General features: G+C 43.6%; 1 protein-coding gene across 1 annotated transcript in view; it reads right to left on the minus strand.

The window, feature by feature from the left end:
• Positions 1–23,412, minus strand: part of dock4b (dedicator of cytokinesis 4b) — a 118,430-nt gene that overhangs the window by 72,406 nt on the left and 22,612 nt on the right. Inside the window, 6 exon segments of the mRNA XM_034074670.2 lie at positions 5,612–5,696; positions 7,550–7,698; positions 8,304–8,400; positions 9,015–9,070; positions 10,114–10,154; positions 13,413–13,496. Of these exon segments, the coding sequence (XP_033930561.1) occupies positions 5,612–5,696; positions 7,550–7,698; positions 8,304–8,400; positions 9,015–9,070; positions 10,114–10,154; positions 13,413–13,496 (512 nt within the window).

The raw sequence follows: 23,412 nt of genomic DNA on the forward strand, positions 1-23,412 counted from the left end.
CGAGCGGAGCACTGTGCGGTTTATATGACAGCTTCAGCATGACTAGACACAAAGGATAAACATGCCCTGCTGGCAACATAAAAGCAGGGAGAGGACCAGATAGATTCAGCTGAACAGAAACAGCATGTGTGTGCTTTCCAAAACGTCTCATTATTGTCCACCCGGTAATCTTTTCCTAAAGGGAATGAGTAAGCTACAAATGGACTGTCACACAGATACACCTGTTCTCTTCTTACATCCCTCCACCAGAGCTTCTACATCAAGCTTCTTTGTATCCCTTTTGTAAGCGTTTGGGGGAGACCTATGTGACACGAGCAGCAGCAAGAGATGGGACTCTTTCACTCAAGTAATAACTGAAGTCTCAGAGGAAATGTTACCACCACATGTCCAGGGCCAGGCCTGAACTATCCATCACCGCCGTCTGATATTCCTCCTTTAATGAATACATCGCTGCGGGATCTAGACTCCACTCACGCTCTCCACCGGACTCTCTTACTCCGGGGAAACAACGTGAAGTTTAAAGCTGTTTTGCCTTCGCTCTACATACAGCTTTAGCAACTGAGCAGACGTCGCGTGAGACTGGGGAGCTAATTAGGGATTTCATTAAGGTTTTCTCACTTTAATGATACAAATAAATTGCTTTGAAGGACGTCAAGGGAAGTCTACTAAAAAACCAGGACTGATCTCCGTAGAGAAGCTTTCATTCAATAGGAAGGACATGGCATCACTAGAGTATGTCCTTTAAGCATTCGCCCTCAGGGTATGTAGCGCTTTGACCAAGCTTTTCCATTGAACATTTTCATCAATAGTGAACAAATGTTAATAGATAACACCAACCATTTTGTTGATAGAGCTTGTTTTCAAAGCGACACGGTCACCAGCAGTTTTGAAAGATGTCATTCGGTCTTCAGAGTAAAGCAAAGCAGTTAAGCTGTGGGCGGTAAAACTCAAACAAGGAGCTAAAAGACGCTAAAATGCTACAATGAGACGATGGGAAATACAGACAGGTGAAAATGCACTGTGGGTTAGCTTTGAATATTAGTTAACACCTAAATAAGTTGCTGCTTACTCATTTTGGTTATAGTATCCCAAAATAAATGTAGTGAAAGTATGTAGAGGGAAGTCTTTGTGTAGGCCGACCTTGAAGTTAGCATCACAAGAGCTCCCTCGAGAAATCAATGGGATCTTTCCATTGGATTTCATGAACATCTCTATGGCTTCACTGACCTTATTTCAGGCCTTTGACCGAAAGCAGGTTAAAAAAAACGTTGACTTTGAGACAAGGGAAGTGGAACTGGTAAAATATTCTATAATATGCCTTCATGAGATCTCTCTTATCCAATGCACTGACTGTCTTTGCTTTCTCCGTCTCATTATCCTCTTAATTTCTCACCAGGCAGATATCACATCATTCCATGACATCATTTAGCAATAAGGGTATATTTTCCCACAGAAAACACCCCCTTGCCATTTCAACACACACACACACACACACACACACACACACACACACACACACACACACACACACACACACACACACACACACACACACACACACACACACACACACACACACACACACACACACACACACACACACACACACACACACACACACACACACACACACACACACACACACACACACACACACACACACACACACACACACACACACACACACACACACACACACACACACACACACACACACACACACACACACACACACACACACACACACACGATAATCCCCTTCTCAATGTAATTAAGCCACAACACAGCGGCGGAGCACAAGACAGAAACAAAGAAGCCGTTCCCATAAACAAAGATCTCACTGAAGAATATTCGACTAATTTGAGCTCGCGTTTTGTGTCTTGGGGTTCGCGAGTGTGTGTGTGTGTGTGTGTGTGTGTGTGTGTGTGCGAGTGTGTGTGTGTGTGTGTGTGTGTGTGTGTGTGTGTGTGTGTGTGTGTGTGTGTGTGTGTGTGTGTGTGTGTGTGTGTGTGTGAATGTCATTATCTTGTCTCAGTATAGGGGAACTACAGTCATTTGCTCATTTTGCACGCCATTTAATCGAGGTGCTTGCTTTCAACCTTCCATGCCTGCTTTTGTGTTGACTAACACAAAAAGAAACAGATGGATTAAGAGCTTCAATTACTCCTGCGGAGAGAATGCCGTCACAGTGTGTGCGTGTGATACAATTCTCCTCGCGCTGTATGAGGGCAGAGAAGTGGTTGCCACGGTAACAGCGGTTGGGGCTTGGAGAAAACGGGAAGGCGACGCAGGGAGCAAACGGTCGGTAGAGGAAGGAGAGGATGAGCAAAAGAGTGGGGGAAGAAGGAGAGTTTGGTTATATAACTACACTTAATATTTCTCACGCTGCCATTAGCCCATTTAAGGGCTAACACTGAAACTGAGCTTGTAAAAATATCTAAATTAGAGTGATACGAACAATCACTTAAGCTTGTAATGTTTCTTAAGTAGGGATACTGACCAAAAATCACTAACGTGTATATCTGAAAAACAAGCAATATACAATACTGTTCAATTAGTCTGAACTCCGTTACTGTCAATGAGTATAAAGTACTTTACACTGGATTCATTGCTTTGTTATAAAGTGTTCATAGAATAAAACACTCCCAATATTATATATTATTTTATTCATTTTATTGTATATTATCTTTTTAATGCAAATGTTTTCTTCTTATGTCTGTATAAATATTCAACTTAATTTATGTTACATAGTATTCATACTTGATATCGTCATATTCTTAATCTTTTATTTTATTTCCAAATGGAATAACTTTCCACGAACCAATTCACCTCTGGATAAATAAAGTATTTCTGATAAAAGAAGCAGCAGCATTGCATAACTGATGAGTCATGTTGTGGGCTCCGTCTTTCTTTCTTTAGGGAAGCAGGACATTTGTTCAAACATGGTGTTTTTCAGACAGCTATGGTAACCAAAGTGCATCCACACAGAGTATTTTGAACAGCTTATTTGTGAAAACGACGATAAAAGATGATTACCGTACTTTTCGGACTATAAGCTGCGACTTTTCCCCCCCCATTTTTTGTGTACAGCTAACGGCCACTAGGGAACCTCCTACATCTATGGATTTTACAGGTAAAATTAACCACCTTTAACTCTATGGGCTCTATGACCGGTCCGCGCCCGCCACCTTTAAGCGGCGGGCTCCAGCAGGAAAAGCTGGAGGCCAGAAAAGAGTGAGACAGGTAGCGCGCCAAAGTAAAAGTGGAACCGAGAGACAGAACGAGAGCAAGACAGACGGACAATTTAGCTGCTGCGGCTTATATGCAGGTGATAACATCAACAGATATTCAAGGCTGCTTTTAGGCATCATTGAGAAGTCGGAATCAGAAATATCCTTTCATTTCCACCTCAAAAACATTGCCCGTCTCCGCCCATCACTCTCCTCCTCCTCTGCTGAAACCCTGATTCATGCATTCATCACTTCACGACTCGACTACTGCAATAGCATCCTCTATGTCGGCATACCGTCCAACCTCCTCAATAAACTCCAATATATCCAGAACTCTGCTGCCCGCCTCCTCACCCGCTCCCGAGACCACATCACTCCCGTCCTCCAGAACCTCCACTGGCTCCCCGTCCGTCAAATAATCGACTTCAAAGTCCTCCTCATTACTCACAAAGCCCTCAACAATCAGCCCCCCCCCCCCCCTACCTCACAGACCTGCTGCACCACCACACCCCTTCCCGCTGCCTCCGCTCATCAGAAGCCAACCTCCTATCCATCCCCACCCGCACCGATCCCCGGACCTGGGGGGACAGAGCCTTCTCTGTCGCTACCCCCTCCCTCTGGAACTCACTCCCACAACCCATCAGAGCCTGCACTGACCTCACCACCTTCAAAACACTCACCTCTTCAATCTGGCTTTTAATGTGTGATTGTTTTTGTATTATTTGACTTTAACTTTAACTATATATTTATTTGTTGTTCCTTTATTTTATTTTATCTTCACTATATATGTAAAGCGTCTTTGAGCACCTGTAAAAGTGCTAACAAATTAAATCTATTATTATTATTATTGTTTCAGTCTAACCTTTAAAGCTAACATGAAGTCCTAGAAGTGGAGGTAGATTGTGTGATCAGATGGAAAGCTCCCACACAGTGATTTTTGTTGGCAAACTGCGGTTCTCAAGGTCGAGAATCAACTAATCCTAACTTTTAAGACGAGATGAGAAGTCTTCACAGTGCTCAGTGGAAATTTCAATCTGCTGAGGAAACTATGTTATGTGTCCTTCTACCGGGCGACCATCGAGAGCGTGCTGTCATACTCCATCTCGGGGTGGTATGCAGGATGCTCAGCTGCGGACAAGAAAGCCCTGCAGAGAGTGATCAGGGTGGCAGAGAAAACCATCGGCTGCCCCCTGCCCTCTCTGGAACACATCTCCACCTCCCGCTGCCTCAGCAGAGCTAACAAAAGAATAAAGGACAGCTCTCACCCAGGTCACGGACTGTTCTCTCTCCTGCCTTCTGGGAGGAGAGACAGGAGCTTCAAGTCCCGGACACACAGACTCAGTGTTCCTACCCCTGGGCCGTCAGGCTGCTCAACCACCACACATAATGCAATAACCGTAACCATTCTCACACATACACACACTTTTAATGCACTTTATATACTATTTTCATATCAATATGTTTAACTATTTATTCCCCGTATGATTGTATGTTGTCTGTCCTATTGCCGTGTTTTTTAGTGTTATGTATGTGTTTGTATTTTTTGCACACCGGGACAGAGTTGCACTCTGAATCTCGTTATACTCTGTGTATAATGACAATAAAAGGCTTTAACTTTAACTTATAAAGTAAAAAGCTCCAGCTGCCAAATGCATCTCTTGGTTAGATAGTTTAGCATTTACACTCTTTTCAATACAACCTTCTGTATGAAAAAGCAAATCCTGACTTTCCCCTCTGTTTCCCTGACCTTTAGTCAGAGTGTTGTCAATGACGAACAGCTTCTCATGTCGTCACTGAACTTTGGCCAATCAAAAGATCTCTTCTGTACGCATCACTTCGAAAGAATCTGGCTTATTTGAAGCACTTACAATGTTTGTTTATCTTATTGACAGCTAATGCACTTGCAGGATTCTTGCTTTCTTGAGGTCTTCACGGCTGAATGCACGTATTGTAAGTTAGTTTAAGGATAAAAGCAAGGTAATGTAATCCACTGAATGAACAGAAATCCTTCGAGCTGTAGGTCTGTGACTGACATTGTAACACACACTGCAAAGAGTATATTGATCGAATAGCTCAGGACACGCATTAAGTGAGCTTTGCTGAAAGAAATAATGATATTGATTTGGTATATTGATTTGAACTAGCGTTTCTATAAACAGTATTATCTAATATAAATGGCAGAGGCAGTTAAGACATTTTTGTTTTCTAAGCATTTCATTATAAATATTGAAGAATATGGGAAACGGCAGACAGGTTTTTAGCTTTATCTTCGACAAGGACACTTCAGAAAAGCAGACACTTGCTCTTCTGATCCTCTTATGACGTGCTAGTTTGAGAATAGAGCGATCTAATATTGCGCTGAGGGTTAGAAGGTCACTCACCAGTCTGTACAGCTCTGTGACGCTGATTTCATCGGGGTCCACCATGCTGAACTCCCGCCTGGGCACCAGGTCCAAGCAGAGCTGCCTGAAAGATAGTGACACAAAGCGGTGAGGAAGGGAATCAAATACAAATCAGACACATATGAGGATCATTTGTATCCTGGTGTGTGGCGGGGGGGGGGGGGGGAACAGACAAGGTTGCCAGAATGTCCTCTTCCCTTAGGGACAGATGAAAGATGCATGTATTCCTGCTGTGCTTCTTCCTCAAACTTTCTCTCTCTCTTTTTCCCTCTTCTCTTTTTGGTCTTATCCTCCTCTAGGACCATAACGGCACGCTGGTGTGTCTCCTGGTCAGCAGTAAAAGAGACGGGCCTGTAGCGTGGACAGCCCACAGCGAGGGACTGTCCAAGAAGGTAGGTGTGTGTGTGTGTGTGTGTGTGTGTGTGTGTGTGTGTGTGTGTGTGTGTGTGTGTGTGTGTGTGTGTGTGTGTGTGTGTGTGTGTGTGTGTGTGTGTGTGTGTGTGTGTGTGTGTGTGTGTGTGTGCGTGTAGACTAGCATTACTATACTTGTGGGGACCTACATCTGTTTACATAGTCACGTGTGGGGACTCGCCTCCCTTATGGGGACAAATTGGAGGTCCCCATAAGGGGGATCATTAATTTTAGGGTGAAGACTTGGTTAGGTTTAGGCTTAGGGTAAGGGTAAGGGTTAGGTTAAGGGTTAGGGTTAGGCATGTGTTGGTTATGGTTAAGGTTAGGATAAGTCTCCAGGAAATGCATGTAAGTCAATGTAATGTCCCCTGAAGTGATGTATACATGGTGTGTGTGTGTGTGTGTGTGTGTGTGTGTGTGTGTGTGTGTGTGTGTGTGTGTGTGTGTGTGTGTGTGTGTGTGTGTGTGTGTGTGTGTGTGTGTGTGTGTGTGTGTGTGTGTGTGTGTGTGTGTGTGTGTGTGTGTGTGTGTGCAAAGACGACAGCAGGGGGAACGAAGGAGATTGAAAGGTAAGGATATAAAAAGAGAATGACAGAAGTTGGGAGTTCTTTTTTATTTCACCCCCATGGCATGGAGGGGAATGAGAGAAGAAAGAGAAAGGGAGGATGGAGGGAGTGCTGGCAGTGTGTGAAGGGGGTGGGGGGGGAGAGAAACCTGATTTAGTGAGCAGGGGTGGTAGGTGACAACAAAAGACAGAGTAGCAAGGAGAGTGTGAGAAATAAGAAGACATGAGTTAGTGCTGCAGTGCGCTCCGGCTCAGAGTAGCTGCTATATGAGATATTCTCTATTATTATTATTTCCATATTGTTAGTCGAAGAAATGTGAGATTAGTGTTCCCTGCTTTTCAGTGTTTGTGAAGTTAAATCACTTTTAGTTGTGCCAATTTGTTATTACACCACCCTGGGCATTTAGTCATTTACTACAAAGGCTTTCTTTGATTTCTTTCATGTGACAGGTGTAGTTTTTTAATTGTCCAGCCTTTCTGGGAGGTACATTCTAAGTACAAAAATAAGAAATATATATCTTTAACTGACTGCAGGTTATCCCTCACAGTTAACATTTTGTTTATTTTTATTCGGACAAGATACAGGCTTATAATCTGATTAGTAGATGTGAGGATGTTTGGTGCATTCGTCCTTGATATCAGAATTATTGAATGAATGCACCAAAAGGAAACCGGTGGTTCTGGTTCAGCCAATGATCTTCAACAACATCGAACGTCCCTGTGCCCTGGGATTGATTGCTGCTTTCTCCTGTTGTCAATGGCATTACATTTTCATAAAATACGATAAAAAGGTGAGTGAAATCCAACGGTCGAGGAGAGGGTAGAAACCCAATCCTAAAACTACTGTAGTAGTAACTGATGAATGATTAATGCCCTGAAACGGAGCAAAACAAACATAAAAGCACAGATATGGTGCTCTGAGACAGAACAATCCAACTCACTCGTTGCCCCAGTCCAATCTGGCCGTGATGTGCTGCTTGACGTCCCTCATGCGGTCATGGGTGAGGCTGCCGACCAGCACCTGCCTCCTCAGGTCCAGGATTTCATTCATCACGTGCCAAAGCCGGTGGAACAAATCCCCCTCGTTCTTCTGTGGAAAGGCGGGCCGGAGAAGGAGGAATACAAACATCGGAGAAGCACAGGGATGCATTTAAAGGGGGCGATTGAAAGGAAATTGACGAGAATGGATGAGGAAGACGAGTACAATTAAACAATGTACGGTCACGTTCAAGCCCCCAATAAAACAAAGGAAACGAAGAATCAGACATTTGGAGGAAGAAGCAGACGCCGAAATGGATCTGTGCAAATTAGCTTCAGTGTCCTGCTGCTCTTCGCCACAAATGTTACACTTTGATCTGCGAGAATTCATCAGCTCAATGGAATCAGCACCCCAGATAGCTTAATAGGACACACACACACAACAAATCCAACTAATGAATGTGTGTGAAAAAAAAGCAGCGACTGTTTACGAATTTTGAACTACCAAGGTCCGAATTAATTCACTTCACGAAAAACCTAAAAGGGCAGTGTATTTAAATGAATGGGAACTGTGAGCATGTGTGTGCGTGTATGTGTATGTGTATGTGTATGTGTGTGTGTGTGTGTGTGTGTGTGTGTGTGTGTGTGTGTGTGTGTGTGTGTGTGTGTGTGTGTGTGTGTGTGTGTGTGTGTGTGTGTGTGTGTGTGTGTTCTTACCACATAGAGTTGTTTCCACATGGCACCCCAGTCCCGCAACGTGGACGTCATCTCTGTGATGACGGAGTCTTCAACAGGGATGACGGTCTCAAATTGCCTACAGACATACACACCATAAGGATCATACGGTGGCCGACAGGTGCAGACGCGGCACAAAACGTTTTGCACTCGGGTAAACACACTGCAGTTTCAAAAAAGATTCAAATAAAAACAACTCGTGTGCAAATCAGGAAACATCTTCACCAACTTGAACGCTGCAAGAATATCAAAAGACAACAGAAACCATGGGACACTCAAAAGTGATGCACACAGCTGGGACCGGAGCACTTCAGGAATTCTAATGCTTTGTTTAACAATGTGATCTCATGATATTATTGACTAGCTAGCTATCAGCTAAGCTAGTCATTTCAAATATACTGACAAAACACCTACAATTATAAATCGGACTAACTCTGACAACAGTGGCAGCTGGCCAACTTTATAATCCCCAAATGTGAGCCAGCAGCTTTTAGTTAATGTTGCACATGTGTTGTCAAGTTGGTGAACTTTCATTTGCATGTGTTTTGGCACCTTTGTGTTAGTTTTAAAAACGGTTGTTTTGTGAGTGTTTTGTGCCGTTGCAGTGTGTTTGCACCTGTCGGCCACCGTAGGGTTAAACCTCCGAAACGACACAAAGGAATAAAAGTTGAGAAAAAACACGGCATCACTTACCCTTTATTCTTGACGTGGGCATTCTTCAAGTGGATGTAGCTGGACGGGAAGATTCCCTTAGAAGAGAAGAGATTCAGGTTAATGAAAAGATGTTTCAACTCATGCGCTAAAGATGCACATAATCAATAAAGTGTGTGTGTGGGTTAGAAGAGATAAAAGCCCAGAGCATTGGGATTTAGGAGACAAAGAAAGATGGTGTGTGTGCGTGTGTGTGTACTGTTTGACACTAATAAACTGCAGTTGCTCCCTATTGACTCGAAGAGATCAAAGCAGATCGTAAGTACTGAGGATAAACGCAACACCTCGCACACAGAGACTCTGTACACACACTTATCACGTGCTCTCCTGCACAACAGTTTTTAAAAGTCACATCTATTACTGTCAGTTTGGTTTAATTGGTTGGTGTTGAGCACGGACAGGGTTGTTATTCCTAAGCAGATATAGGTGTAATGGTGTCTTAATGGTGAGACTTTTTAAAATTATTTTCAGATGTCAGAAGGCGAGTGTAAAATGTCAAATCTTATGTCGAGACCTTTATATATACTGTAGTGCCGAGAGACGGGAGTCGGAGTATCAACGTTACGAGCTAGACTTTTATTTACGCTGCATATTTATCCTGGGCAGGAGGAGATGTAATAAAGCCCACCGCCGTCCGGGTCGCAGTGGAGCTCCCCAGCGCCGAAACGACGTGAAAATAGCGTGCTGCGTCGTCAGTCACTCCGCGGAGGGCGAACTGAGCCTCCGCCTGAGCGAACCATGCAGCCGCAGATGTCTCCCAAAACTCCGGCAGTTTGAACAAAACGGCTTTACTTGCCACGCTCGGTTCAGTCTCGGATCCTTCAACGAGACTTATGTCGGGGTCACCAATGTAGTGCCGAGAGACGGGAGTCGGAGGCGGGGTATCAAAGTTACAAGCTAGACTTTTATTTAGCATCTGAACACACATGTATATGGTCGAGACGCTAACTAAATACAGCCAGTGCTTTTTATAACACCAGAATTAGTCATCAAATGAAAGAAATAAACAATATTACTCATTACAAATGAGTGCACCTAAAGACAAGCAAAACACACACACACTCTGAAAACATTGGCTCACCTTGACATTTGGATTCTTCAGGATGAATCCTCGGAACCAACCTGCAGAGACAAAGAAACGTTTTGATTTCCGATGCATGTGTGTGTGTGTGAGATAGATGGTGTGTGATTGCGTGACGATCTTCCGACAGCTGTAAATGTACAGAAAATGTCATAACAAGCACTCCGGACATGTTTTTGTTCATGTGGAAAGAGGAGTGAGACATCCATTGCCAATACAATGTCTCCTGTACGTTTTTTACATTAGTCATAGAAGCACTCAGCAGTGAACACAGGCTAACGCACAGCAGAGTGAGGGGGGAGACACACGTGAAAGCTGAACGCCTCACTATTATTTGTCCTCGTGGGTGTGAAAAGAAAAATGGTGAGAAAGATGCGGCTTGCATGCGCGAGCGATCTTCACAGACACTCCAATCTGGGCTCAGGCCAAATTAGTGCCTGATGCTTTTTGCAAATCCCAGCACTGATAGAAAAGATCTAATACATTTGTATCGCAGGCTTTGAGCTGATTCTCTTTCCGATGCAGTCATTGTAAGTCCCCGCAGATAAGAGCATTAGCTAAATAGCTCATTTGATTATTCTAATCACTGCTGGGTTTTGCCAGAGCGTCGGAGACCTGGGTCGGATTTTGTCCCCGATTTAGTTTTAGGCATCAACGGTCCGAATAGCGTTGAGTAATATGTCTGCGCTGTGGAACACATGCTCAGTGTTTCCGACACGAGTCATTTTTCAGTCACAAAGGTCGAGTACTGTGACAGCTTTCTGTAGTAGTGCAGGATAGCAACACATGAGTAGGAAATCAGTCGGTATAAGTGATCAACGTTACGTCAATGATTCTTGAAACAGGGTTATTCTGCGCTTGCCAGAGGTAATGTAAAGAATAAAGATTGAAATAGCCCGGCTAATTTGAGGGGGGGAAATATGAATGCTAAGTTGCCTGCTAGAGTAGGCAGTTAAAGTTAAACATCTAATTAACAAGAAATGGATACATGTTTGAAATAGTTGGCTAAATAAAATGGAAAAACTGTTAGAACATATTCTGCCACTTTTGAAGTTGCATTAAGGCAAACCTTACCAAATAGAAAAAAATTTGTATAAAAAATGTTTAAAAAACAACATCTACTTTAAAATCATTGGAAATTAACATTGAAACATTAGTTGGAGTCTATTTAAGTGGGTAAATTAGATAAATTAAGTTGGGTTTAACATTTTAAAGAAGACGTGCTTATTTTTAGGTTCATAATTGTATTTTGTGCCTCTGCTGTGAGATGTGTTTACATATATTTCTCATACATACTGCCTGTGCACAAAAACCTGGAAAGGGAAAACCCAACAAGCATAGTAAGGCCTTTACCTTTATGCAATGATCTTAGCCAAATGTGTTCACGTCTGTCAGAAGCTTCAGGGAAGAATCATTGAGTCAAAAATCAATAATGTGGCAGAAGGAGCGACATGTCGGCAAGGACACTTTCACGTGATAAGCTCCGGTGTTTTTGAAGTGTTAACAGTGTCCACATGAGGCAGAGCCATTAGTGTGTCTCCTCCGCTCTCAGCCTCCTCTCTGCTGGCAGGGTTTGGGTCCCTCCCTTCTGGGGCCAAGCATTCCACGGGCTGTACTTCCTCTGGGCATTTCACCGCAACCTCACAACGCCCGGCTGACTGTGGAGCTAGAGCAGTGACGGGGAGTTCTGGCATCGAAAGTAAAAGTGAAGTGAAAAATAGAACGCAGGGTTTTATTTTTGAATTCGTTTGCATTCTGATTTGTTTCTCAATGACATGTTTTTTTCACCGGGTCACTTGCTGTCACTGTTTTGGCATGTAGGGGTCTGTTTATGAATGTTAAAATGTTAGGAAGTTGTCCAGATAGTTCTTAGATTTGATTTTCCAGTAATGTCAATTCAATTCAAAACCTTTATTTATCCAGGTAAAATCCCAGTGAGATCAATGATCTCTTTTTCAAGGGAGACCTGCAGCAGTAGGTTCCACAAGAAGACATAACAACATAAACAACAGAACAACAAAAGCAAAATGTACAGGGATTACAATTTACATATTTAACCACATGTACCGGTACCAACAGCATCTGATTGTGTAGCATCCAGCCGAGCTTTAAAAACATGTGGTGGTACTAGCTTGGTAATTTTCCATTCTTTTTGCAGACTGTTCCAAGTTAGTGGAGCTGCACATCTAAAAGCTTTCTTCCCTAAGACAGTCCTAGCACTTGGCACATTTAATAAAACCACAGCATGCGAGCTCAGGCAATAAGTACTTTCAATTCGCCGAGAGATCAGGGAGCAGATTAAGCTAGGCTACTTTATATGGTCATAGGAACATTTTTACCTGAAATCGAAAAGCGAATCTCAGCGGTTTTCTATCATAATGGGACTTATTTCGTAATGTTACATATTCAATACATGATATATTAATAAAATGCTGTATTTATTTGGTGCCCGGCTAAACTGTGATTGCTGGAATATGAGCATTGTTGGTCGTGTATAGATGCTAACCTTAAAGAGCTTGAAAAGATGAGAAACTGGGACGTGTGTGTGTGTGTGTGTGTGTGTGTGTGTGTGTGTGTGTGTGTGTGTGTGTGTGTGTGTGTGTGTGTGTGTGTGTGTGTGTGTGTGTGCGCGTGTGTGTGCGCGTGGTGTTTCTTTGCCGTGGTTATTTGATTAAATATCATTCTAGGAAATTAAAAATAGGGCCTGAAAATGAAAGATTGTGAACACAGATGGAGGAAACATCACATTGCAGGCAACAAAAGAGGACAGAAAGGAAGAGAAAGCAAGTAGAGGAGAAAACAGACTCAGCGTGGGCAGGAAGGCGGGAAAAGCAGCCAGACTGTGGAGCAGGAAACTGTAGCACAGATATGACTGCTCATTTCGTGTGCACACACCACAAAAAAAAGATATAAGAGAAAGGTGAAATATGCCTGGCTAACTTCAGGACTCGCCCCTCTTAGAGGATCGGTCCACTAATGGGTTGTTTTGATCTTCTTTTTTTTTGCTGATTAGTCAATTGTATGCTCCAAAACAGCAAATGTAAAGGCAGTACGCAATTAATCAAACCACTAATGAACACTGTTGTAGAATTGACGTGTTGTGAATTTGGCAGCCCATACAGATTCATTTCTCCATATGTGATGAAAAAGGAAGTGTTACCTAATAAAATAATATTGCGTGAGTGCATGTGTTCTCTTGCCAACTCAGCTATTGCTTCCCTGACATGTTTTACATCGTGTTTTTCTTACAGAAAGCAACTTGAATGTGATACACACACTATGTTTTCATTGTACTATACCTTCACATTTCTCCAGGATCTGCACCGTGTCTCCGATTTCCAGTGGGAGGCCATGCTGGCCAGTCCCTCGGAAACTGGCCAGCACTAGAAGAAGAAGAAGAAGAAGAAGAAGAAGAAGAAGAAGAAGAAGAAGAAGAAGAAGAAGAAGAAGAAGAAGAAGAAGAAGAAGAAGAAGAAGAAGAAGAAGGAAGAAGAGAAGAAGAAGAAGCAAGAAGAAGAAGAAGAAGAAGAAGAAGAAGAAGAAGAAGAAGAAGACGAAGAAGAAGAAGAAGAAGAAGAAGAAGAAGAAGAAGAAGAAGAAGAAGAAGAAGAAGAAGAAGAAGAAGAAGAAAACACCCACATTGGTTATTTTAACATGTGAGTGCAGTTATGCAGAGTCGATAACCTGTGTAGGTGAAATAAAATCAAAGCTTATATAAATAATACAATATCTCGGGATTTCTGCACAAACACAAAGCAAACTTACATAAATACATTATGTGTCATAAAGAATATATCAACCTGGGCATATTTTCAACAATTCAACACATGGGTCATACATCATGTCAGGTGATGCAGCGATGGAAGGAGCAGCTTGTTTTTGATTCGATACCATTTCCCCCACTAGCCAGCAGAAAACCTCAGAGAAACGCACATGTGGTAAAATAGCCTCCTCTCCACATTCTGATGACCTAAAACAACCTGTTCTTGAAACTCTGCTGACATGATAAAAGCTTTTAGAGTGGATGCAGAAGAGCAACATAGTTGTGTAATCCTTCAGGGGTCAAAGATACAGAAATGCTTTGGTCTTTGCAAGTTTTCTCTGTGATCCAAATCAGATCAAAAGTGATGGAGAGCGTTAGGAAGGATGGACTCAAAGGGACCCCTACCCTGCTTTTAGGGCTTTACCATTTCCTGTAGTGTGTTATACATATTTGTGTGCATGTAAATGGTCTGCAAAGGCTCGAATTCCAGAGTTCCCTCGTGAAAATGAGCTTTAAAGAAGCCTGCCTTTTAAAGTCGAAAACAAAAAGGGGTTCACTCCAATTTATTTTTGAGTCAATGGTATCTCCGATTTCTTTGAAGACTACGGTTACAACATGCAGATTTGAGGTTTCACGACATGGTTCTTTATAAGGGAGCTGGGAACTAATAGTGTTGCATTATGGGAAGTGTACGATCCAAGCTTAACATACACTGGGTACTAAGAGATGGGATACTTCTGCTTCTCCAACACCCCTCTCTTCCTCCTCTGTTTTATGTGAGTCTCTAGATTATGAAAGTGCATTACTACAATTGCTGAGTATCCCTTTAAGGAGAAATAAGGAGAGGGAGAGAAAGAGAGAGAGAGAGGGAGAGAAAGAGAGAGAGAGAGAGAGAGAGAGAGAGAGATGATGAGAGGTGTGTAGAAAGTGGCCAAGTGCATCAGCAAGAGTGAAACGCTGTTACGAAACAGAGACCTATTAAATTGAGTTGGGATACTGTTTTGAGATGATGTAACACTGTGGGAGATTTCAGTTTGTACATGGAGACAGTGATGGAGCATTAGCAGTGAATGGTGCTTTGCAGCCATCATATGTGAGTGTCAGCTCTTCAAGCAGAGCCACACACACACACACACACACACACACACACACACACACACACACACACACACACACACACACACACACACACACACACACACACACACACACACACACACACACACACACACACACACACACACACACACACACACACACACACACACACACACACACACACACACACCACACACACACACACACACACACACACACACACACACACACACACACACACACGAAAGGAATCAGCTGAAGTGTTTAGAGGGAATTTCATTTCCTCTGCCTTTCCAGGGCTTGTCCAGTGTACCTGAACGCACCGTCGGAAACAGCACTGAGAGAATTTCCCCCAGCCGGAGAGGGATTATATTTAATCCAGCACAGATTTAGAGCCAAAGCGAGTTGCACCAGGAGATCTAGAGTGCAAACAGTGTGGGCACAGGTGATGTTGCATGGACTGTTGAGCACATAATGGAGGGCACGCGCGTCCAAAAACCCGTTTTGTTCAATAAAAACCCACCAATTGTTTTCGTTCGTTTGAAAAATGTGAAAGAAGTTTGGATGAAATCAGTTTTTACCAGAGTATCATCTGAATATTTGGATATATTTGTATGAAAAGTGTCAAGATCTGACTTACAAAAAGCAGCATTCACTCATTCTTATCAGCTAGAAACCGACTGCCAGAGGTGTTTAACTTTTTTTTTTTTTTGCAGAGTAGCCCACTACCCAGGGGAGCACTCATTGAATTACCCATGCAAATGCTCTCTAACGTTGACATTGAGAACAGATCTGCTGATGAAATCAAACGGCAGCGTCTAAAACTCTGTGTGTGTGTGTGTGTGTGCGTGCGTGCGTCTGAATTTTATTCTGAAGCTTCGACAGCCCCTTGTTATCCCTCGAGCTGCAGAAACACTATCTTTACAAGGGATTTGTGCACATCTGACTTTGTAATTCATTCAAAGGCCGACCGCCTGCACGCACACACGCATGGAAACCCGAAACTTGCCTACTTTTTGTAATTCCTTGCACACACACAGGCAATCACAGCAAAACACACTCACAAAGTGTGCCCATTGCATGAAGTGACTTTCCCAGCTGCGGTCAACTAAATTATTCAGATTCAAGTCTGCTTTTTTTTTGTTTTTTTCCTCAGTGAAATGAAAGATTCCTGCCTGTCAATCTACAGCCAGCTGCTGCCTGTCAGCCGTCTGTCAGCCGTCTGTCAGCCGTCTGTCAGCGACAAAACAAAGTGAACCGAGGAGGCAGGAAAGGTGCTTACACTTCAGGGCATTGATCTGTTATTGTGTTGAGATCAGCGAAAATACATTTTGAGAGAGATTCCTGTCATGACCTATGAACAAATGGCTGCAACAAAAACAAAACAGGCAAATCGGGGGGGGGGGGAAATCCAATGAATGTACACACTTGTGCAAACAAACATGACACTTCTAAGTGGATGCCACTGCGGCATGTATATCAAATTACATAAATTGAGAGAAAACAGACCCCCTGATTCTCAGATGTGACATGAACACACACACACATTGTGAGCGTGTGAGACGCGGTTTCCAGATGGCCTCAAAAGACCATCATTTCTGCCGCCAACAGGCAAACTGATGCCTTCCGACACACCCAAACACTCACAGCCTGATTCTACGTGACACAAGTCCAGCGGGTGGAAGTGAGGACGCTGCTATTCTTAACCACACTATCCTTCCTAAACTAGACATGTCACAAAGATGGCAGTCTGGAAGAGGCGTGTACACATGAGTAAACTAACAGAAAACACAACAGTGGAGAGACACAGACAGGGGGAACTATGTGCACAGTCGGGCTCCTCAGGAGAAAACTAGAGTGCTGAGGGAATTGAAACTGACAATAGCATCAACAGAGGAACCGAGTCTAAAATAAAATCCAGAGGGTTGAGGTTTAACACTGATGCATGTGGCACAGGGCCTCCTTCACAGGGCTAACATGGCAGCACCCATCTCCATCACAACTCCACGGTCACTTTGAGATTCTTATCTTGTGGCAAGGTCACAAAGAGAGCAATACTTAGAGGAACGATTTAAACTTGGAATGGTCGCAATATTCCCAAACAACAGAAACCAGTTCTTCTCTATTTTCAATAACATTTAGACTTTGATCACAACTGTGAAAAAGACGTTAAAATCTATTATGAAACATCTGTTGATGACCAGTTTTCTCTTTTAAGCAATACACCTAGGTTTTTCCTCCCAGTTGAAGACCTGCCAGCAGAATGCCTCCTGTATAACGCCTGTATAAGAATTGATGTGTCCTGTTGTATAATGTGGTGGAAAGTCAGTGTACTCAATAAGTTGTCTTTGAGTGTTTTATTACACACGAATAAGCTTACAAATCACAGAGTACATGCACTTGACAAGTGTCTGGAAGTCTAAGTGAAGAGCGCTGTGTGTCCTTCATCTCATTGACCTCCCTCGAAAGCAGAACTGTTTTCAAACTAGTTTTAAACAGTTGTCCATCTGTTCAGTGTGGAAACATCCCATCCTTCCTCGACATATGGAAATGGTGTTAAAACCATCCTAAACATGGTGTTACTGAGTGTCAAGACCTAAGGAGGAAATGTCACCATTGTGTGTGCAAGCATGTTTCAGCAATTAACGTCATGTGATGTCATGTGATTTCCACAGGTTCCTTTAACATCTGAAAATGTCACCTTGGGCTTTTGCAAAGTTCAGTTGGGCCATTTTAATATGCCAGTGAATATAATTAATATTCTAAAGATTATTGACAGCTTCATCAATAATACAAATAGTCATGATTTGCAGCCCGGACTTGCATATCTGATCAAGAAAGTTGTACTGAAAGCAAATCATCTTTTCATTAGCTGACAGGCACTGTGTCAACATCTGATCTTAAAGTCAAAGGTAGCATTTCCATCCTAAAGGTGCTTTCACCTTGGCTTAAATGAGTTGTATGCGTGTTGGTAGTTTGCGAGTGCATTCTGCTGTCTCAGATTAAGCCTGCTTGTGTTTTAGGCTGCCGCTTGCAGTCAAGGCCTGTCAAACACTGTTACATTTGGTTAGCTCTTCGCTACGTCTTAGCTCCTGAGAAGAACAACAAACACAGCCACAGAATAAAAGAACCCCAGTGCTTCTTAAAAAGAAAAGAAAATGCTGCTGGGTGAGGCAGGTACACGGCAGTGATCAAAGCATGTTGCTGCGACACTTACATTTTACCCTTGATTTTACCATAAAAAGGGAAGAAAAATACCTCATAGCTTTTACCAGCTTTTTTAACACTAAATCACATGGCACATTTCCTTCAAAGCGCTTGTTAATTTGCTTTCGAACCTCATTAGCCTGACCCTTTCTTCTCCCCGACTGATCTGACGTTGATTCACATGCACTATCCCCTCCCACATGTTAATTATACAGCATTTATGCCATTAATATGCTAATTTGTCAACACAGCAACTGGTGGTGCTCCACTGGCCCCCATTATGCGAAAAAGTGAGGATCATGAAATCTAAATTTGAGCGTGAGTGCATTTTTAAACATGCGCTGCGTCACATGCATTTCTAAGGTTAGAAAGAGACTAATGAGTTGATTGAGAAGAAGAGATATCCAGAATGGGGAAGCAATGCTATTTCATATCCTTTATCTTACTCATTTACAAGGTGAGTTCTTAAAAAGCCCCTAACACACAGAACTGAGAGTTAACCAACACCATTATGAACCCATTCACATCCTCATGCTGCACATCCACGGACCAAAAGCATAACACGGTCAGAACTGCATTCGCCAAACCAAAAGAGCATTTGATTCCAGCAATGTGACTCAAATATTCCTACTCAAACCAAAGCTAGCTCAGCTATGTTTTGTCTTAGCCAACTTCATGCACACTTTATGCCTTTCCAAAGACTTGAGGCATTTATCGTTGTTTGTGGTGAGGTAAAAGGGGCTGAAATGCCTCGAAGGCATGTCAAAATACCGAACAGTATCCCCCCGCCTCGTGTATTCAAGGCACAGTCTGCGACAGTGGTACACAACACATAAGGACTTATTTAGGGATCATGTACAGTAATAAACCCACAAAGACGTTTGTATGCGTAAAAGAGGCACGCTTTCCACAAATGCACACAAACTCACATGAGTGTGACAGAGCAGGAGAGGTATCTGACGACTTAAGTGTGAGCTAGAGAAAGATTAAGTCAGCATGTGCGCTCATGCATCTGCAAAAAGGTGATTTCTCTGCGAGAGCTAGGCATGCTGGGAAGTGGCATCACACATTTTAAATCAGGGAAATCAACGGGGGTCGGCGGCGGGAGAAGAGAGCAGGCAGACGGATGAAAGTGGCGGCGCTGAGGAGGCCATGAACACAACTTGGCATTCGGTGCACGCAAACACACACACACACACACACACACACACACACACACACACACACACACACACACACACACACACACACACACACACACACACACACACACACACACACACACACACACACACACACACACACACACACACACACACACACACACACACACACACACACACACACACACACACACACACACACACACACACACACACACACACACACACACACACACACACACACACACACACACACACACACACACACACTGAGGTCTGATAGGCAGCGCGGACAAAAGCCAGGCCGACGGAATCACCCAGGAGGAACGGCTTTCATTTGGCTCTCCATTGCAGGCCGCCAGGTTCCTCTCGCTGCCTTTGTGCGTGTGGAGATAGCAACCTCACTGCCATCACAAAACCGCTCACGAGCAACAATAACCCAGAAGCTCTCAAATCAGAGTTGTGTGAGAAAACATTATTACTTTTTTAGAAATGGCTGCATGACAAAAAAGTGCTTTTCAGGGCTCAGTATGTTTTCAGGAGTTCCTCAATGTCATAGACCGTATTTGAAATCTTATACTAACAGTATCAGAAGCATTAAGGAACTGAAAACTGAATAAAAACTCTGCAGATGACACACACTGAGTTTGCTCTCTCTCAATAAAGAGAGGGAAACAAGTGACAACTTTTTTTATTTACCATGAAGAGCAGCATTCAGTTTGTCCTACTGGCCTGAGCAGGAGAACTCATACATTGCTCAGATTACATGGAAATATAGGTCAGTGCTTTAAACCTCACCTCCTTCCCAGGCTTTAATCTGAGTGTGTGTGTGTGTGTGTGTGTGTGTGTGGTGTGTGTGTGTGTGTGTGTGTGTGTGTGTGTGTGTGTGTGTGTGTGTGTGTGTGTGTGTGTGTGTGTGTGTGTGTGTGTGTGTGTGTGTGTGTGTGTGTGTGTGTGTGTGTGTGTGTGTGTGTGTGTGTGTGTGTGTGGGCTTGGTTTTATGTGTGTGAGTGTGTGTGTGTGTGGGCTTGGTTTTGTGTGTGTGTGTGTGGGGGCTTGGTTTTGTGTGTGGGCTTGGTTGTGTGTGTGTGTGGGGGCTTGGTGTTATGTGTGTGTGTGTGTGTGTGTGTGTGTGTGTGTGTGTGTGTGTGTGTGGGGGGGCTTGGTTGTGTGAGTGTGTGTGGGGGCTTGGTTTTATGTGTGTGTGGCCTAGCATTACTATACTTGTGGGGACCTAAATCTGTTTACACAGTCACGTGAGGGGAATCATTAATTTTAGGTTGAAGACTTGGTTAGGTTTAGGGTAAGGGTTAGGCATGTGTTGGTTATGGTTAAGGTTAGGATAAGTCTCCAGGAAATGCATGTAAGTCAATGTAATGTCCCCTGAAGTGATGTATACATTGTGTGTGTGTGTGTGTGTGTGTGTGTGTGTGTGTGTGTGTGTGTGTGTGTGTGTGTGTGTGTGTGTGTGTGTGTGTGTGTGTGTGTGTGTGTGTGTGTGTGTGTGTGTGTGTGTGTGTGTGTGTGTGTGTGTGTGTGTGTGTGTGTGTGTGTGTGTGTGTGTGTGGGATTGGTTTTGTGTGTGTGTGGGCTTGGTGTTTGTGCGTGCATGTGCGTGCGTGTCCTGGCAAAGCTAGCAAAGTGCATGCATTAGATAGCCGCCTGATGCCAAAGTGTAGATGAGATGATTACTATAATCCTCTCGGGACGGGTTATCTCACCTGCAGACATTTGTCATCTCTATCAAGTGTTTTTGCGGGGATAGTTTGCACACTTTCTTAAGCAACTAAGATCTTTAGACCATCTTTATCCAAATCCTCCTCTCTAATCCCATATAACGTCTCCTTAATACTTTGGGATAGCTAGTCACAGCCAATGAGGTGCATGATGACTTCAGGGACACTTCCTGTGACTGGGTTGAATGGCACTTGTTGCAGCCGGGAAACCAGCTCTCCCCAGAGAACAAGAGGAAGTCTGTGGTGGTTCCACCAAAATTCCACTCAAGTGTTTTTATTCCTGTAAATAAACACTCCAACAAGTGTCATCTTTATCAGGTATGTTGCAGATTAAAAGCTGCACTGTTTGGTTTTGTGGGCCGCTTAGAAGAAGTGCAACAAAGTCACTCTTTGACTGCAAGCTAAATAACACCTCTCCTCGCATCTCGTGAGTTCAACGTCTGGCTGTTTAGTTGCTGAATGCTCCACTGTGTACACCAGCTAGTTGCTAATGGTGTCTGTCTAATGTTTAGTCCTGGTAGAAAGAGTACAGAGTGTTTTTCTCGCTGCCTGGAAACGAGGTTGATGAGAGCAGGAGCTGGCATTTAAACCAAAGCAATAAGCTGAAAGACACTCAAATGCTCCATAGAGGTGAGGGGAGTTGGATGAAAACTGTTATCCAAGCCAGTAAACAAACACAGCATGGTGGCCAACACTACAAAATAACAAACCAACCTAACTTTTGATAAGCAATAATAATCTTTGTGGTCAGGCTTGTTCACAAGACCCGATACGGCACTCACAGAATGTCTATTCTCTCTCGTTCTAATGCTCTTAACACTCTAGATGCAAGTGCTGGAAGGTGCGGCGTTGCAGAGAGCTGATTTTCAGCTGAAGTCACACTGACTCTGGTGCCTACTCATCCTCCCACCCTGCAGAGAGAGAGATGGAGAGGATAAAGGCTAGAATATCCAGAGAGGGAGAGGAGGGAAATGATGAAGGGTGTGGGTGATGATGACAAAGCAATACCGGCAGAAGAGAGAGATGGAGGGAGGATGGGGGGGGCAGAGGTAGATAAGAAGGCTGCATGACAGATGAAGGCAAACATCTGCTGTCCTTCCTCAACGGTTCGAAGTGGGAGTGTCAAGTGAAACCAAAACATCAATCGGTTTCTCTCTCACTCTGACTCGCTTCCTATCCTATCTCTGCATCTCTCCGGCAGGGGAGGATGAGGTGTGACTGACCTCTAACTGCACTTCAAGCTCTCGTTACTGCTAAATTACAACACGTAATGCAATCTTGTGCTGCAGTAGCACAGATGTAAACACACACGTGCACACCAGAGCTGACAGGAAATCAACACGTGCATACCTGTGAGTTAAACACACATGCATACATTCAACTTGATTTATGATGCATTCGGCAGGTGTGTCTGACATCAGGCCTCGCTGACTTGACATCAGCAAAAGACCCTCAACCACTACTGGAAAAAAACACACACACACAGCTCCAGGCTTCATCACTCAGGTCCACATTGAGGATGATGAAACGACGATGAAACAAAATCCTCCAAAAACAGCATCTGTGGTTCTTATCTCCCAGTTCCAGTTCAAACACTGAAGGTGTGGCCTTTATGAATATGGAAAGAAAGCGGAAAACGTGCCCCAAGGTGAAGCTAAATCAATCCGATTTTTATGAGCAGAGCTGGTAAAACCAGTGCAACGGCTTAGTTTAGATTTGTATTTGTGTTGTGCGTGTGTCAGGAGACTTAACATGGGAGACAGTGCAGTGTAGCCTACAGCTACAGCCTCAGGTCTATAGATGTACACACACTGGGGGGATTTGTGCTGACTGGGGAGCAGGAGGATTGGGTCAGAGACAGACAGACAGACAGAACAGTAAGACTGACAAACAATGCGGTGGAGAGACACAATAGAAAAGACGGGATGAGGGGGAGATACAGAAAGAGTGAGGGAGAGGGAATCAAAGAGGAAGGCAGGAGAGATAAGTAGCCATCAGCTTTTGTGTCTCTCACTTCACTTTGTTTGGCCCTGTTCGGTATGGCAGAGAGAGGGCAGAGAGAGATGCTCCCTGTCGGCTCTCCAACATGTTCCCGCCGACGGCTGGCCCAGTGGAGAGAGGTGTGGATAAGGGCAGGGAGCTAAACACCCGCAGCGGTCAGATCAATCAGGGGGAAGACGGAGAAGATGACATGCATGATAACAAGGGAGAAACACGTTGAAGGGCAACATTGGGTGGATTAAATAGGTATAATTACTGGTTGATACTGCAAATCACTTCTAAAAGATGCCTTCAGACATGCCGTAGAGCTGCATGAGAAAGGAGATTTTCT

This window comes from Pseudochaenichthys georgianus, chromosome 23 (genome assembly GCF_902827115.2).
Source record: "Pseudochaenichthys georgianus chromosome 23, fPseGeo1.2, whole genome shotgun sequence".
In the NCBI taxonomy this organism is placed as follows: domain Eukaryota; kingdom Metazoa; phylum Chordata; class Actinopteri; order Perciformes; family Channichthyidae; genus Pseudochaenichthys; species Pseudochaenichthys georgianus.